The sequence below is a fragment of the Hemicordylus capensis genome, chromosome 5 (genome assembly GCF_027244095.1).
Source record: "Hemicordylus capensis ecotype Gifberg chromosome 5, rHemCap1.1.pri, whole genome shotgun sequence".
Classification (NCBI taxonomy): Eukaryota; Metazoa; Chordata; class Lepidosauria; order Squamata; family Cordylidae; genus Hemicordylus; species Hemicordylus capensis.
This window is the reverse complement of record NC_069661.1, coordinates 75,804,512-75,821,469: the sequence shown is the minus strand read 5'-3', so window position 1 is coordinate 75,821,469 and position 16,958 is coordinate 75,804,512. Positions and strand designations below refer to the sequence as shown.

At 41.4% G+C, this 16,958-nt stretch overlaps 1 protein-coding gene and 1 long non-coding RNA gene across 8 annotated transcripts in view; one reads left to right on the top strand and one right to left on the bottom strand.

The window, feature by feature from the left end:
* The window catches only part of NEK1 (NIMA related kinase 1), a 70,744-nt gene that overhangs the window by 45,986 nt on the left and 7,800 nt on the right, over positions 1 to 16,958 (top strand). For all 7 annotated transcript variants that reach the window (XM_053255379.1, XM_053255375.1, XM_053255376.1 and 4 more), the window contains 7 exons: positions 3,660 to 3,809; positions 4,600 to 4,767; positions 5,201 to 5,318; positions 5,440 to 5,543; positions 9,616 to 9,833; positions 10,608 to 10,762; positions 13,237 to 13,436. In XM_053255379.1, the coding sequence (XP_053111354.1) occupies positions 3,660 to 3,809; positions 4,600 to 4,767; positions 5,201 to 5,318; positions 5,440 to 5,543; positions 9,616 to 9,833; positions 10,608 to 10,762; positions 13,237 to 13,436 (1,113 nt within the window). The remainder of the gene's footprint in view (positions 1 to 3,659; positions 3,810 to 4,599; positions 4,768 to 5,200; positions 5,319 to 5,439; positions 5,544 to 9,615; positions 9,834 to 10,607; positions 10,763 to 13,236; positions 13,437 to 16,958) is intronic.
* LOC128327112 (uncharacterized) overlaps positions 13,472 to 16,958 on the bottom strand; it is a 36,447-nt gene continuing 32,960 nt past the window's right edge. Inside the window, exon 3 of the long non-coding RNA XR_008308472.1 lies at positions 13,472 to 13,734. This is a non-coding gene — a long non-coding RNA (uncharacterized LOC128327112). The remainder of the gene's footprint in view (positions 13,735 to 16,958) is intronic.

Below are 16,958 nucleotides of genomic sequence, written 5' to 3'. Positions count from 1 at the left end.
TTGGCTGAGCCTTGGAGTTCACCAGCCTGTCAGTCAAGACAGGGTTCACTTCCGGTTAACTCTTTAGGGGGAGGGGTAGCTGATCACTACAGGTCCCTGTAGACATTTGTGATTTAACATCTTTGCCAGCCTTCAAAGGAGCCCTCAAGACACATTTTTTCAGCCAGGCTTTTAGTAATTTTTGAATGTGTGTTAAATTTTTAAACTGCTATTTTTAACAGTTTTATTGTGGTATGTTTGTTTTTTGTGAACCGCCTAGAGCCATTGGAGTCAGGCGGTATGTAAATTAAATAAATATAACTTGAATATGCCCAGTCTCCTATCCCTTCTGTTTTAAGGAAGGGTCCACAACCATAATCCCCTTCTCTTTCCTCTCTGTTCCTCTCCCATCCCTTCATCCCAGGTTACAGTATGCTGCAATCAGGAGTGAACAAGGTGCAAATCTACCATAATGTTTCATGGTCAGCTATTAGCATCTATTCCATAATTATGCACTACAGTCTATTTTGTGTAGTGTGAACTTTTTTAACCTGCTTAGCTGCACCAGTTCCCAATTGCATTAATACACCTTGAGATTCTCTCACAGAAAACCCACTGACTAATGTTTCATAAGGAATATACCTCTCCAGATATGCTTTGCAACTGTCGCATCCAGTCATATTATGACTTCTCTCTTCATTTTGGAGTCTGTATCCAAAGATGCTACCACTAACATAACATTTATGTTGAGCATTACTTTAAACACTACTAATTATCTTATATAATATATAAAATATATTAGTAGTGTTAGACATGGGAGTTTGAGGCTGGCCTATACTTATACTGACCAACTAAGTAACTTCCTCTCTGTGCTTTTTTATTTTATTAATGTAGCAATCGGTCCTCCCTTACCCTAAAGAGTGAACCGGAAGTGAACCCTGTCCTGACTGACAGGCTCGGGAACGTTCACTCAGCACACGGTGGGTAGGAACTTGAGGGCCTTGCAATAGGAAGAGAAGTGTGTCCTTGTTCTCAGAAGGAGCTAGGAGGGAAATGAGAGAGGATGGGGAGCAGGCTTATTGAGCACCAGCAATGAAATCTTGCTGCCTCATGGTCAACAGCCAGCCTGGAGTATCCTCTCATGGAAGGACATCTGCAGATCCCTGAGAGACAGGATTGCAGGAAGCTTGAATACTCTCCTGGAGTTTGGAGTGAGTTCAAGGGGAAAGGAAGCCAAGTGCTTTTGGCTTCGGAAAGGTTTAGACGGGGAACAGTGTGTGTGTTAGCCTGCGTTAGATTATTTTGTTTTGGTGTTCTTTGCAAATCCTTACAACTGGTTTATTTTGTTTTTATTTGTAATGTAACAAACTAAGAGAAACTGGGCCTGAGCCATTTCTTTCCAACTAGGGCATTGTAAATGTCTCTGTAGACTCCCAAAGGTGCTTTTTGGTATTTTCTTACACTCATGTTCTTTGCAACTGGGTAACCATCATATCTGGATAGTGGTTCCAGACATTCATAATTATTGAGTACTGTCTCTCCAGAAGAATATTCTCTCTTCAAATTATGGCTTATGAAAGAGATCACCCAGCTCCGCCAAAAAGACAGCTAAAGGAATCAGCAGTACAAACTACTGCTGCCACAACATTACAGAGAACAGTCTCCCTACAGGCCAATTGGCCAACAGGACCTGTGTATCCCGCCATCACAATTAGATCTGTCTCTCTACAGACTACTCTACCACCCCAACCAGTGCAACCAGCAAAAAGAACAGTTTCTCTACAAACAAATCTCCTGGTGCAGCCAGTTTTGACTCCTAGACATACAGGTATGCAAGCAGATGGCATTCCACAACGATCAGAGGATGATCCTTATGCTTCACCCCAATTCTGAAGTCAAGGGTTTATTCAATTTCGATGAATGGACATGCTTTTCTCTTCCAGTCGACATCGAGTTCTTCTTTGAACTTTTTTGTTTCTTTTACTGTTGACATCGACGGAGATTGTCATGGGGTGAGTGCCGGAGAAAGAGAGGCCGCTCGACACCGTGGGCTCAGATACATTTGAAGACCTGTTGGAGAAGGCATGTGCTCAGAATAGGTCCTTGCGCCCTTTTCTTTGTGCCGTTTAACCTTTTTTGCTTGCGCCTCCAATGCCGGCGCAGAGCCTTTCCTTTTAGGGGTCGGCACTGAGCTTTCTGGCTTTTTAAAAGCCTGGATTGCTCTCGAAGTTGAGGCGGCTTTTGATGACGTTGCATCCAAGACTCTAGACTGCATTATCGCAAGTTTCGACTCCATGGTTCTTCAGCACTTAGGTTGCAGAGCCTGCTCTAACAATGCCACTTTAAGGCGAGCTGCTCAATTCTTTAGCATCTGCTTGTTAAAAGTAGAGCAGACCGAGCAATTCAAAGTATAATGGGCGTCTCCTAAACAAAATAGGCAGAGTTTATGCCCATCAGAAGAAGGGAGCTTTCCACGGCAATTGCGGCACCTTTTGAAGGTGGTCTTCTCCCTTGTTTTCCCCTTGTTGGCACTCATATGAAATCAAAAGAGATATTACTGAAGGGAGATTTGTCAAGTGTTCCGAGGTCCATTTTTAGGGTAGTTCCGTCCAAGTGATTTGCCAAGAGAGTCCGTTTTCTGTTCCTAAGTCAGTTTGGGATGAGTGTGGGAAGTTAATCTGTGAGGGAAACTGAAAGAAAAACCTATTTCTGTTCCAAGTCGTGTTTTTGTTTGTTTTTAATCGTCTGTGTCGTCGTATTTAAAGGATTGTCTGAGAGGGTTAGTCAAAGTCCGTGCCAGTTGTCAACAGTAAAGAAATTTAGAAAGAAATAATTTTCTGAGGAGCAGTTGTTTCCGAAGACGTGATCACTTTGGGGGGTCACTAAGAAACTGAGGAAAGGGGTGCCTAACCACTGCTCAAGGATACTACAGTCACGTGCTTCTGGCGGTTGGCATCGTAAGGAGCTAACAAATTCTATCCAAAGCATGGTCTGTGCAGGCGCAGAACCTAATCATTATGAATGTCTTGAACCACTATCAGATCATCTGTTACAGGTAAGCAACCTGTTTTTTTAAAGTGTGTCACCCCAATATCATCTGAGGGTGCTTTTTGGAGTATTCTTGCAAGTACTGAGTGTTTCTGTTACCTGTAATTAAAATCTGAGAGAGCCTCAGACTGAAGCAGTCTGTAGTATATTGAATAAAGCTTTTCTCTGTTTGTTCTTTGTATTTTACCTGCCTCTGAGTGGGTGCTTAACTCAAGGAAAGGGGTTTGACTCTGGTGCAAACATGCATCAGTGTTAATTGCTCCTCAATCTACCAAGTTTTCTCACCACGTGGAAGCTCCACGTGGAGCGGTTTTTGTATTTTTCCATTGGCAAAGAGAAGGAGAGTTTCCCTGGAATTTCACCCACACCAGGGGGAATAAACTCCCCCACAAAGAATGTGTGTGTGGCAGCGATTGAACTACCAAAGGAATAGTTTAAGTTTTAAAGGAATAGCTTTCAAGAAACCTGGATAGAGGCTACAGATTGGAAGCTATCTTTAATTTGATAATGGAGATCCTTTATTCACAGGTGGCTGGTCTTTCCCTCACTGAAAAATGCAAGACAAAACCAGAAGAGCTTGGTAAATGCTTTGAGAATCTTGCACTGAAGTGTTAAATTTTATTTCCCTACAGCACAAACGATAGGGGACGTTATTAAGCTAGATGTTGAACCCCAGCGAAAAGTCTGGGGCAAAAGTCCTACCGATTCAGTGTTGAAGATACTTGGAGAAGCTGAGTTACAACTTCAGACTGATCTGCTAGATGACATAAGTATTACCAATGGTAAGAAGAAATTGAAAGTACATATGAGGTTTTAAAAACATGTGCAGGGCTTTTAGCTTTTGTGGTGGTTTAATTTTTTGTGGTTATATCCCTGATTAACAATAGAATAATACATGGCACAGAACACCTTCACTATAACACCCAGCAGTAGCTGCTCAGATCTGAGTATTTCTGGTACGGTGAACCATTGTCTAGTATTTGCTTGATTCTTGTTAGTGCTCCTATTGTCCTCCACACTCTGGCTATCTGGGCCTGCGTAGATAGGACCTCAGAACCTTTTAGAGCTGTAAGCTGTAAGCTTTTTGCCAGTAGCACCACCCGCTTGGCAACATACATATAGCCCCTCAAAGATTATTCTTCTGATTGCCACAATACAAACTTCAGGAGACCTGCTCCACTTCATGTAAGGAGAGCTGTTCTACCTGCCCTCCCAAAAAACCTCTTACCATTTGTCCCATGCAGGCACATAACCCACTCTTATGAATGCAACGGATCACTTCCAGATGAATAGTTACAGGAGAGCAACCTGGTTTTTTAATTTATGAAGCCATCAAATGCTGTGTTGTACAGCCAACAATTGCAGTGATGCTGATAAACATTTTATAAAGCAGAGTAGGCAAAAATATCGCCTTGCTTTTCAGACAGGATTTTTTCCCCTTCTAGTAGTAGAGAAACCTGCTGTCTGGAGTATCACACCTGAGCAGCTTACCTTTCAACCATCTGTGTGTGTTTGAAACAAATTCAACTAGATGTTGTTATAAAGTGGCAGTGATTTATTATTTTAATACAGAAGTTCCAAAGGAATCTCTAACACTAAAAGAGAATAGTGAAATGAGTGCAGCAACTCCTGTTGAAGAGGAATCACTGGCTGAAGTTGAGAATACTGAAAATATGAAAATGGAAAAGTCTCGTACACCTGAATTAATCCGGTTGTCACCAAAGCCTGACCTGGTAGATGGTATGAATTGTATCTAAAATTCCAAATTTACCCTTTCTTTTTTCCTCTCTCCCCCTCTTTCTTTTCCCCCTCCAACTTAGTATGGAACTAATTACCTTGTTAATGAAAGTTTGATAAAGGTTTGTGAATTAGTACAGTAAAACTTAATGTCAAAAATTAAATATGCAAAGCTTTGTACAATTTTTTTAAATTTCCAGTATTACCTTTAATGTGAATTTGATTTGTTACACTTTGCCAACTATGCATTGCTAATCTATAAGAATTAAAGGATTCCCTGAATGTCCTTTCACAGGACACAGATGTTCATGCATAGCAATATAAAATGCCTGCATTCCTACTGACCTTAATGTCCCAACCTATAGTAATTAACACTGATGCAGGTAAAGCCTTTACCATAACCATCACTTCCTATGTTCACAACTTGTTCCCCTAGAGCCTGATGATTTGGAAGAAGAAGTATTGGAAGAAACCAAAGAAAACAAACACAAAGACAATGTATTCCCTGTTGTTGCAGATGTGTGGGTGAAAAAAAGAGAAGTAAAGGAAGCAGGGTATGACACCCCTCCCATTTCTTTATGGCCTACAGTTTAGCCAGGTAAAAATCAATAATTTTCTATCTAATGTTCAGATATCTTAATTAATTCTTTTTTTCTGGTGGGGATCTTTTAATAGGCCACAGGATCAAATTGATAGTTGCCAGTATGACAATGATGAAGACTCAGCCTCAGAAGGAGGAGTGCTAAGCAAGATGCCATGCCATGATGAAGCTTCAATAGGTTAGCAGGCTTAATATTGTTTTTTAATTTAAAATAATCTCAAGTGTAATTAGAAGGTGTCTGGGTATACTCAAATATGTTTTTTTTCCTCTGCCAAGGTAAATGTGTGTGTGTGTGTGTTTCACTGTTTGTTAGAAGCTGTATTTTTGTGCTAGTATTTTAAAAATACAGTCTCATCTCTTTGTAATTTCTGGCCAGTGAACCTGACAAAATCTCAGGCAAAATGAATTACTACAAGCCAAATTGTGTGCTTTGTCAAGCATGTTATTGGACCTGGCATCTTGGTTTGTTTGGTTTTTTTCCCCTCCCTACAAGGAAGCTGCACAGAAGGGCTACTCCAGATAAGGACAGCTGCATGTGCGAAGGGAGCTTTAACTCTTTGCCCTCTGCCATGATCCCAATCAGGGTCTCTCCTCCATCCCCACCACCACTGATTGCTATTTGCCCTACTGCTGCTATTATTTATATACTGTTTTTCTTTAAAAAAAAAAAACACACACACACACACGTTCACAAAGTGGTATTCATAGTAAAAGAACATGGCTCCCTGTCAGCAAAGGACTAGCTGAAAGGGAGGAACACAAGGTGGAGTCACCAGCAACAGCCACTGGAGGTACGCTGCGCTGGGCTTGAATTGGGGGCAGTTCCTCCCCTGCTCACTATAAAGAAAATTGCCACTTTTAAAGTCTTTTTAAAAGTGTCTCTTTTTTCAGTTAGCAGGGGTAATAGGAGGCTGCTTTTGGTGCATTGTGACTTTCTTCATGGGGCAAATAGTAGCCATTGGAGAGAAGTTGGATTAGAACAGTGGCGGAGGTGGGGGCATAGAAGGAAGTTCCTCCCTTCATGTCCTACTCCCTGATCTGAATCACTCACCCACATATTATGGCTGTTGTTTATGGAAAACCGTCAAGCAAACCCAAGCCAACGATGTGCTTGACATACACATGTGGACAAATATGTTGGTACCCTTACAGCTCATTGAAAAAGTGTTTTATGCCTCCTGAAAAGCGATTAAATGAAAAGCAGTTGTCCCATGTATACCTGCATGCCTTTGATATGTCATCGAGTAAAGCAAAGCAAGTATGAAAAGAGAGATAGTATTGCTTATTTTACAAAGATATTCTAAAGTGGCCTGGACATATTTGTTGGTACCCCTAGAAAAGATCATAAATAATTAGATTAGAGTGATTTTTCAAATTAGCTGTTTTCTTTAATTAGTATCACACATATCTCCAGTTGTGCAATCAGTCATTCAGCCTATTGAAATGGAGAAAAGTAGTCACTCTGCTGTTTGGTATCATTGTGTGTCCCACAATGAACATGGAGCAGAGAAAGCAAAGGAGAGAGTTGTTGGAGGAGATCAGAAAGAAAATTATAGACAAACATGTTCACGGCAAAGGCTAGACGCAGTTTGATGTTCCTGTGACAACAGTTGCCAATATTCTTAAGAAGTTCAAGGTCCATGGGACCGGAGCCAACCTCCCTGGATGCGGCCGCAAGAGGAAAATCAACCCCAGAATGGGCAGAAGGATAGTGAGAATGGTAGTCAAAAAGCCAAAGTCAGCTTCCCAAGAGATACAAGCTGAACTTCAAGGTCAAGGTCCATCAGTGTCTGATCGCACCATCTGTCGCTTTTTGAGTGACAGTGGGCTCAATGGAAGAAGACCCAAGAGGACTCCACTGTTGAAAGAAAAACATCAAAAAGCCAGACTGGAATTTGCTAAAATGCATATTGACAAGCCACAATGCTTCTGGGAGAATGTCCTTTGGACAGATGAGACAAAACTGGAGCTTTTTGGCAAGTCACATCTGTCTATGTCCACAGACGAAAAAATGAAGCTTTCAAAGACAAGAACACCATACCTCCTGTGAAACATGGAGGAGGCTCGGTTATGTTTTGGGGCTGCACCCAAGAATGGTTAAAAACAAAACATTGGACTATTCTGAAGTGGCCTTCTATGAGCTCTGATTTGAATCCTATCGAACATCTAGGGAAAGAACTGAAACATGCAGTTTGGAGAAGGTACCCTTCAAAGCTGACACAGCTGGAGCAATTTGCTCAGGAAGAGTGGGCCAAACTACCTGTTGACAGGTACAGAAGTCTCATTGAGAGCTACAGGAATCACTTGTTTGCAGTGATTGCTTCTAAAGGTTGTGCAACAAAATATTAGGTTAAGAGTCTCATCATTTTTGTCAATGCCATTTTCATTTATGCAAATATTCTGTTGGATCAAAACTCTAAAGCAAAGTCCTGTTTTGTTAAATGTGGAATAAACAATGATGGGTGGCAATTACGTTTGTCGATTTCAAGTTATTTCAGAGACAATTGTGGGTTATTTTTTCGTGGAAAGGTACCAACACATTTGTCTATGTGTGTAACATGTAGTTTAATAGCAACTTGCATTGCCTACTTATAATTTGAGACTACCACCTTTCCTTCCTGCCACCCACCGGCTCCTTATTTTCTGTTGACTAAGTTAAAAGGTGGTTATAAAAGGTATTTTAAAAATCAATGATTGACATGATGTACAACATACCTTCACCATAATGGCCCACCTGGGACTCCTCTGGACTTCAACACGAGCTCCAACACTGTTCAGTAGCAGCAATTCCAGAAGCAGCATTCCCCAAGTTTCCCCATTGCCATGAAAGTGCTACATTTAAGTCCACAGTAGCCCCTGACAGACCAATAGTGTGCAAGTAGGTTGTGCATCATGTCAGCCAACAAAAAGAAAACAAAAAGGACAAACGCATGTTAAAGATTAGAAGTATATGTTGGCACCCACACTACTCATGAAGACTACAGTAGGGGTGTGCACGGACTGCTTGGCACGGTTCAGTCCAGTGTCAGACCAAACTGTGGGTAAGAGGACCGGTTTGGTCAAGCCAATTGACTGGGCCAGTCGGTTCTATGAACCAGCCCAAACTGGCTCGGAGCGGTTCACAATCAGACCATTCGAACCAGCCCTGTTTGTTTGTTTAACATATTTTAATATCACCCCAAACACAAGTTCTCTGGGCGGTTTAATGGGCGATCCAGTTCAATCGCAAACCAGTTCTGCACATCCCTAGACTGTAGGCCCATGCCTTTAAACTTGGATTTGCTCTAACTGTGTGCGGGGTCCCATTTTAAAGACCAAAGGACTAGATAGATAAAGGGTGAGGAACCTTCTCCCTCCTGCCACTTAATACCTCAAAGATTGATATCTTCTTCCCCTCTTACCTATTCACATGGACATTGTATCTGCACTGAATCAATGATCTTATTGCCTCATCACATGTCTAGATTGCAAATTGCAATGATGATACTGAAGTGGGTTTGATGACAAATATCAATTTTTTAAAAAATTAATAATTACTCTCATGCCAGTCTGTATCGAGATAGACACCAGTATTAGTGCTCCTTGGCCTGCAACTGCTGCATTGTCCAACTACCCTGTCCAGTTCCCCATGTACACTAGTAGACCATCCATGTCCAGCATACTATGTTGTAGGTGTGATGGTCTGTATGTAGTGCTTCTAAAGAACTCTGGAGTAAAATCAGAACTGCTGATCTAGAGAGCAAACCTTTGGTTCTGTTGCACATATTTCATGGTGCAAGAGAGTAGGCAGTAGAACACTACTGAGAAAAGGATTCTCACCCAAGTAGATAGTTGGCCAATGATATGTCATTGGCTCTTTTTCCAACAGGCCTGCAGTGGAAGCAAGTAATGAGGAAAAAGGAGAGCCAGGTTTTTCGGCAATGATGGAAGGTGTTCCTTTTGCTGAATTTTTCTAATCTAAAATAGAAACTTTATTCTCATGTAGAGCTGTTATATTTATTTTAATAATGACTTGAGCAAAGTCTCTGCATATAACCACCATTATAAGTTAAAACTGGGACTTCTTTTCGCCCCTGTAATCTGTCATTTTTTAAAAAAGATAATTCCAGATAAAGTGTAATGGTGTTGCTGGTTATCTGATTTCTGTGATAAATCTTTGAATTATGCCTGCCATTTCTGTTTAACTGAAGTTTGCTGGAGAATTTTTAAGCCACATGTATTCTTAACTTTATTGTCCTTTATCATACCAGAGACTGGTGTCAAAGATTCTATGCAGCCTGAACCTTTTTTCCAGAAGGTGGCACAGCATCCAGCAATATTAACAGCTTCTCCAGTTCTGTCAGCACAGTCTTCGTTTGAAGATTCTCTCCCAAACAGGTCGCGCTCTGTATCACCAGAGAAGAGTAAAGGCAAAAACTCACTGTTGATAGGACTTTCTACTGGTCTATTTGATGCAAACAATCCGAAGGCAAGTATAAAAATCTTTAAAAAGCAGCACAGGTTCCACAACTTTGTCACAATTCTGAAATCTTACAGTTGGATTGAGGTCTTATCCATTAATTAGTTGAGCAACTCAAAATACTGTAAAAGTACATTTCCCATATATGCTGCTTCAATCATTATGATATTCTTACACAAAAATAAGTTCTGGGTAAGAATTGGGGCACAGTTTGTATGCAGATTGTCACGTGTGACAATTGCATTTGGCTGTATTTTATTGCATGGGCACATAGTGGCTGTGCAGCTGTTGCTTAGACTATATAAGAGTGTTATACTCGTAACTACACAACATTTTTGTGTAGTGTGGACACCTTGTAACATTTATCTAAAATGTTTAAAAGTTCTAGCTAAGATAAACAATTATTGCTCACAACTTCTAAATGTATGTAACCTCCTAAGAAATGTGCAATATTCATGTACTCTTCCTATACAATTATTGAGTTTAAATGTATAATGCAGTCCCATTTTTGCTAAGAAGAAAGAACTCACAATTTTGTGCATGGAAACTATATACCTGTTCCAGTGGTGGTGGTCTTCAACCACCACCAAAGAACAAATGTTGCTTCTTTTGCAAGGGGAAATACACACCCCCCCGCTTTGTACTAGAATTATTCTCTTAAGATAAAAATGCAAGTTATTTTTGTTATAACTTTCACACTTTGGTGAAGACACTACCTTATTTTCAGTTAAGAAGTTTGCTTATTGCTATGACCTGATCCTATAATGTGGTATTTTTCTTCAGTTGCTGCGAACTTGTTCCCTCCCAGACCTTTCCAAGCTTTATAAAACATTAGTTGATGTTCCCAGTGTTGCTGATGTGCAGAATCAAGATAATCTTGAAATAGATGATATAGAAGATGAGCCAGCCAAAGGAGAACAATCTGATTCTGAAGACATGTAAGCAAAAAATAAAGCCCCTCCAAACCAAAATAGGAATAGCTCTATAAAACATTAGCCATGGTTATTAAAAATAATAATACAGCTGCATTTAAAGAAAACCAGCCTGTATGCTGTGCTGTATAATGGTATTTCCCACTCCCCCAAAAAAGATAATACAATAAGGCTAACACTACATTATGAACGGCAATAAAAACGGAGAATCACAAATGTGATGCATAGTTATCTTCTGTTTCTGTGATGGCCTCTGAAAGTAGAATTGTTGTCCATTCCGGTCAAAAGAGAGTGTCCAAGTTTTTTGCCAAATACGAGGGATATCCAAAAGAAGAGTAAAAAATCCGATCCAGTTCGATTTACCAAAATAGTCGATCCGAGAGTAAGAGTTAAGTTCCAAGGAGCAAACTGTTCTGAGGTCTGATCCATATGGCTGTCGGGGGGTGGGGTGGGGGTGGGGGAGGGATGAGTAGGAGGACACCTAACCGCCGCTAGAGGGTACTGCAGTCACGTGCAGGCCGCGGTTGTGGGCGTCGCGAGGAGCTAAAGAATTCCAACCGAAGCTAGTCTGCGCAGGCGCAGAAACCCAATGTTATGAATGTCTGGAATCACTATCCAGATCCAAACGTACATACTGGCAAGTCACTTCGCCTCTATCTGCTGTCATTGCAGACTGCTAAAAAATGTTCTAGATGCTGAGTGGGGAATAGTTAGTCACAGAAGTCTGATATTCAGTGCAACCGCTAGGGAAGAAATTGAATGCTCGTTGATGGTAGTGGGAAGTGGTACTCTGAGGGCCTAAAACAGTAGGTTCTATGGGAAGCAGATTTAGAAAGCAATTCCTAAATATTGCATGCATATAAGTACCACATATTTAAGTCACTGTCCCACCTCAATGAATAGAGAGCAGTTTTTCTGCAGCAGTTAATAGTTTTGTAAAGTGAGTTTCTGTTATAATGAAATTTCATTTGGAAGACAAGATTTTTCTGCATACTGACTGTAACTAAATCAACTTCTGTTAATCTTGTTCAAGTGGTAGAGACAGTTCATGTTTTACAGGCCTTGGGACTTAACCACTTGTGATCCTTACCACACAACTTTGCAAAGCAGAAATGTTCTGCTGATCTGCTTTATAATAACTCATTCGCAATTACTCTCTGTTTCGTTCCTTAAAGGCCTTACCTGTTGTGATGTTAGGCAATGTGTTGGCAATGGGACAAAGAACCATGTAGTGGTTTAGTTCCCCTTTTACTTGAAGTCTTGAGGCTCTTTGGCTTGCTGTTTCCATCTTAAAGACTATAATCAGCTAGCCTTTACAAGTCTATCTTCTGTCCATTTCCAGTTAGGGCAGCCTGAGAGCCACATTAAACACATCATTTGCTGATTAGCAGCTGTTGTAAGGGCAGGAGCTGGGGGCAGGGGGTGGGTGGGTGTTGATTAGGACCGTGGAATGACCCTTTGCCCTGCTGTCATCCCAATCCAATTTGTGTGTGCACATCCTGTGCAACTGCTAGAAAAAGTATACTGGTAGGAACAATTATAGTATCTTTTCTGTAGACCACATGAAAGCACTAATTTAGATTGTTTAGGATCACATTACATTCAGTGTTCCCTCTAACAGGGATTCCCAGATGTTGTTGACTACAACTCTGATAACTAAGAGCCTCCCCATCTCTGACAACTTTTAAAAAGTCTCTAAAGATGCATCTCTTCACCCAGGCTTTTGACTGGTATTGTTTTGATTGTTTTAATGTTTTTAGAATATTGTTTAAAAATTTTAAATTGTGTTTTAAATTTCTGGCTTTTAATTTATTGTTTTTAATTGATGTTTTCCTTTTTAATCTTGTAAACCACCCAGAGGCGTAAGTTTTGAGTGGTATAAAAATATGCTAAAAAAAAACACCTCCCAGAATCCCCAACCGAAGGCCACTGCAGCTGGGGATGCTAGGAGTTTGTAGTGAACAACATCTGGGAATCCCTCTAACAGTTAAACATGTGAAGACTCCACCCAATAATTTTTGGGTGGTTAAACAAGAGATAAGAAAACAAGCAAATGGAACAACATAATTTAATTTTGTAAAATTATCAGTATTGTATACCACGTCAATAAAATTAATATCTAATTCATATGTTACATTTTTCAGTGTAGATGTCACCAATACATCTCTGGTTAGGCATTCAATTGATGTTGTGATCACTTGGTTATTTTCCATGCCAGTGTATCAGTCCTGATGGAGGTATGGAGAGATATTGATTTAGTAAGACCCACATGATCAGAACATCAGTGTTACTCATGCGAAGTTTCTGCAGCAGTTGCACTGCGGAGGTAACATAGTTCAGCCCTTAAAAAGCTCCTGTAGACTTAGATCCACAGAGGACTATTGCTTTCAGTAAGAGTATACTTAGCAATTCTAGTTTGGCCTCTTTGGTCACTGCTTCTCTTGGATGAGATAACAGAATATAAACTTCTTGCATTGCAGTATGTTTGGAGAGGCAGATCCAGATTTGCAGGAGCTTCAGGCCTCAATGGAGCAATTACTAAGAGAGCAGCCCAGTGAGGAATTTGGTGAAGAGGAAGAAGGCACTTTAAAAGCTGAATGCCTAGCTAATGGTACAGAGGTGGATGAAGATGACAACAATCCCAGTAGTGAAAGTGCCCTTAATGAAGAATGGCATTCAGGTATACCTCCATTCCAGTTAATCCTGGTTCTTACAGAGTAATTACTTTAAAAGCTTTTGGGTTGGATTGTTGAAACAGGGATGTTGGCTTGCTGCAAATAAAAGTTATTTCTGCTTGGAAAAGCAAATTACTATCCTATATGATGTGTACATATATATTCTTAATATGTAACAGTCCAAGTTATGCCATACAAGCTTTGCACAGCATTGACAGAAGACTAAGTTGAGATATCATAGAATGTTTGAATCGGAAGGGACCTTGGAGGTCTTCTTCCGTGCATGTTTAGCTGCAAAGTGTCCTGTAAAGGAAGAAAGCAGAAATGTAGTAAATGAACATCCATATTTCTAAGCTAGATTTTTTAAAAGAAATCCATCTAGTCCAGAACTCCCGTTTTCAGGGTCTGAAGAGTATGCTGACTCCCCCTCCTCAATTATCACAAATCGTGTTTCCTAAATTTGCATGTGTGCAGTGCAGCAATCCACAGGCAGAGGGTGCCTTTGAAAATTCCCTGCTGAATGCTGTAGGAAGACTACAGAATAACTTCCGTCTTAAGTGGGAGATCACTGAAGGTTTGTTTGCACAGCCTTCACAGGCTCTTTCTCATTTTTAGGGATCAACACAGAGACTTTTAGGAAAGTCTGGCAAATCTTTCTGAAATGTTCTTCATTCTTTGAGTATAGAAGTTGCTTATCTGTGACTAGTTGAGAGTGAGCCACATTTAAAAAATATATGTTTCTAGGTACCTTGGAGAAGCCGCTGCCAGTCTGTGAAGACAATACTGAGCTAGATAGACCAATGGTCTGACTCAGTGTATGGCAGTTTCCTATGTACTGTCACAACTGTAGGCAAACATGAGCCCAGTAAAATCATATTTAGTGGAATTACTACACATGTGAATCAGCTCATCTAATTCTCCTTTTCAAAGTAGTTTGCCTCTCTCTAATTTTTTTAATATAATAAAGCACACCTATTTTCTTTCTCCTGGAATATTTGTGGTGGTTCTTAGTGGTCTCGGTCTTTCATACAACTGGGCTGCTTAAGTTACTACTTAACGGGATGCAGACATTAACTGGTTTCCTGGACTTTAAGGTTCTCACTGCAAGTAGAGAGAGAGAAATTGCTTAGTTTGAGTATTCTCTTTACTTGTGTTTTTCCTGTTTCCTTCTTATTCTACCCTTTATTTTGGGGATAAATAAATAAAGTCTGCATTTTTTCCTTTGCATTTTGCCGCCGCCAGTTTCCTCCCTTGAGCCTGGACAGGCTGGGAGAAATTTGGTTCGGCTTGCAACATATGGTGAGCAGGACTACTTCTAAAAGCTGCATCCTCTGTGGGGGAAAATTTCCTTCGACCAATACCTACAGTCAGTCTCTCCTCTGCTTTGGCGAATCCTATGTTGTGTGCCCATTGCTAAATCTCACTAAATTTTGGAAATGTGTACCAATTGCCTAAATTTCACGAAACAAGCCTGCAAGAATCAGACATCTCACCTAAAATCAGCATTGTGGGAGCTGGCCCTTTGTCCCTCAAAAGTTTTTGACACAAGGAAATCCAACAAAATGGCGTTCGACACAACCCCAGGGCTTTTGGGTTCAACCGGCGATCTGTTGATCAACACCCACAGAACCAAAGCTGGCAGTACCGAAACCTGTGCTAGCATTGATGCCCAGTGTGCAGTCGACGGTCTCGGTGCCTACACAATCAACCTCAGTTCCATCAGGGTCTTCGCCGACAACCTCGACCCCAAAAGCTTTTAAAAAGTCAATAGTACACCCTATTTTGCCTGCAGACCAACATTTGCCTAAAATTCCAAAGAAGAAGCCAGCTCCAGTGGAGGACCCTGCTCTGGCCCTGGAGAAAGGGAGACCTAGACCTTACACATCGATCTGGGTCTGTCAAAACTGACAGCTCCACCACAGGAAACACCTCGCCCGACCTCTCCAGCATCTGGTTGCACCAACAACTCGCTGAGTCGACTAATACCAAAGGAGTCTGGATGCCTTGTTGGTACCTAAGGAGGCACCAGCACCACAGATTCATGATGAAGAAATACCTGAGGATACTGCACACTCCGACTCCAGTGAGGCAGAGGATCTGGATGATGAAGAGCCACACTCTGCTAATTCGGGGGACACCTACTTTGGCTCACCCCACCAGACTCCCTGTCTGACAACAAGCTAATCTCACCCTCTTAAGACCTATGGTTATATTCTGATTTCATCTCCAGGGTGGCAGCTGCTTTGGGTGTCAACCTAGACCCAACAGCAGGAGGAGGAGTTAGACCCCTTGTTTGGCCTCATTGATTCTGATGCCAGAGTTCCTGCCTCACTGCCACTTATCAAGGCACTTCTGGACATTGTAAAGGGCTACTGGAAAAAGCCGTCCTCTCTTCCCTAATCATCCAGGCACTTGGACAATTTTTATAGAGTGCAAAAAGAAGAAGATGTCGCTACCTTAAGAAGCATCCTGCACCAAATTCACTGTGATCGCTAATTACCAGACATACAACGCCAAACAGAATAATTGCCTTTGGGAAAAGATTTCCCCGCTCATCGAGCAGTTGCCTCCAGACAAGATACCCAGCTTGTGTTTTGCCAATTGGGTACCTGATAAAAGTAAGAGCTTTATTCCACCAGGCACTCTCTGGAATGCACTGCGCAGGTGTTGGCAACATGGGTGGCCCTGAGCCAACATGTGTGACTGGCTCCTCAGGCCTTAAATACAATGCCTGGGCACAAGTGGAAGATTTGCCCTTTGAAGGTGTAGAGCTCTTTGGAGAAATAAAAGGTGAAACTTTCCAAAATATGCAGAAAATGAAAAGCACTGCACAGCTAGGTGGCCAGATTTGGCTTTTTAAAAGCCAAATTCTGGCTTACGGCCCATTTTACCCACAAGTATACCCCTTAGGTTCTGGCAACCCTGCTGCACAGTTAATTATCTTCCCTTCGGGCCAGCAGGAGCAACGACAAGGCAGATGGACTGGCTGTCAAGAACCTCGCTCTTCGTCTCGGCCATCTACTTCAGAGCACTCCTTTTGCCAGTCAAAATTGCTGCTGTGGGTTAAGTCCTCCTTTCAGCCCTCAAAATCCTCTTTGCAAAAGCCAAGACCTCCCCAATATCCCCCAAAAGAGTGATTTGGGCATTATGCCCCCAGCCATCAAGCTGGGCCTTCTTTCATGGTTTTGGGATTCCATCACAACTAATCATTGGGTCCTGATGATCATACACCTGGGCTACACACTAGAGTTCCAGTGCAAACCTATTCCTTCCAAAATGATCACCACACCATCTACAGCCATCCAAGAGGAGGAGGTTCCTCGTGCTCAAGGATGCAATAGAACTGGTTCCAGATCTCTTATCCCCAAGGTTTTACTCACATCATTTCACAGTCCCCAGACCCGAAGGGAGTCTGAGGCCAATCCTGGATTTAAGGGGATTGAGCCAATACATTATTTACATGTCTTTCCACATGCTCTCTATTCCGACCATCATGAAACTGTTGGATCATGGAACGTAGCTAGCAT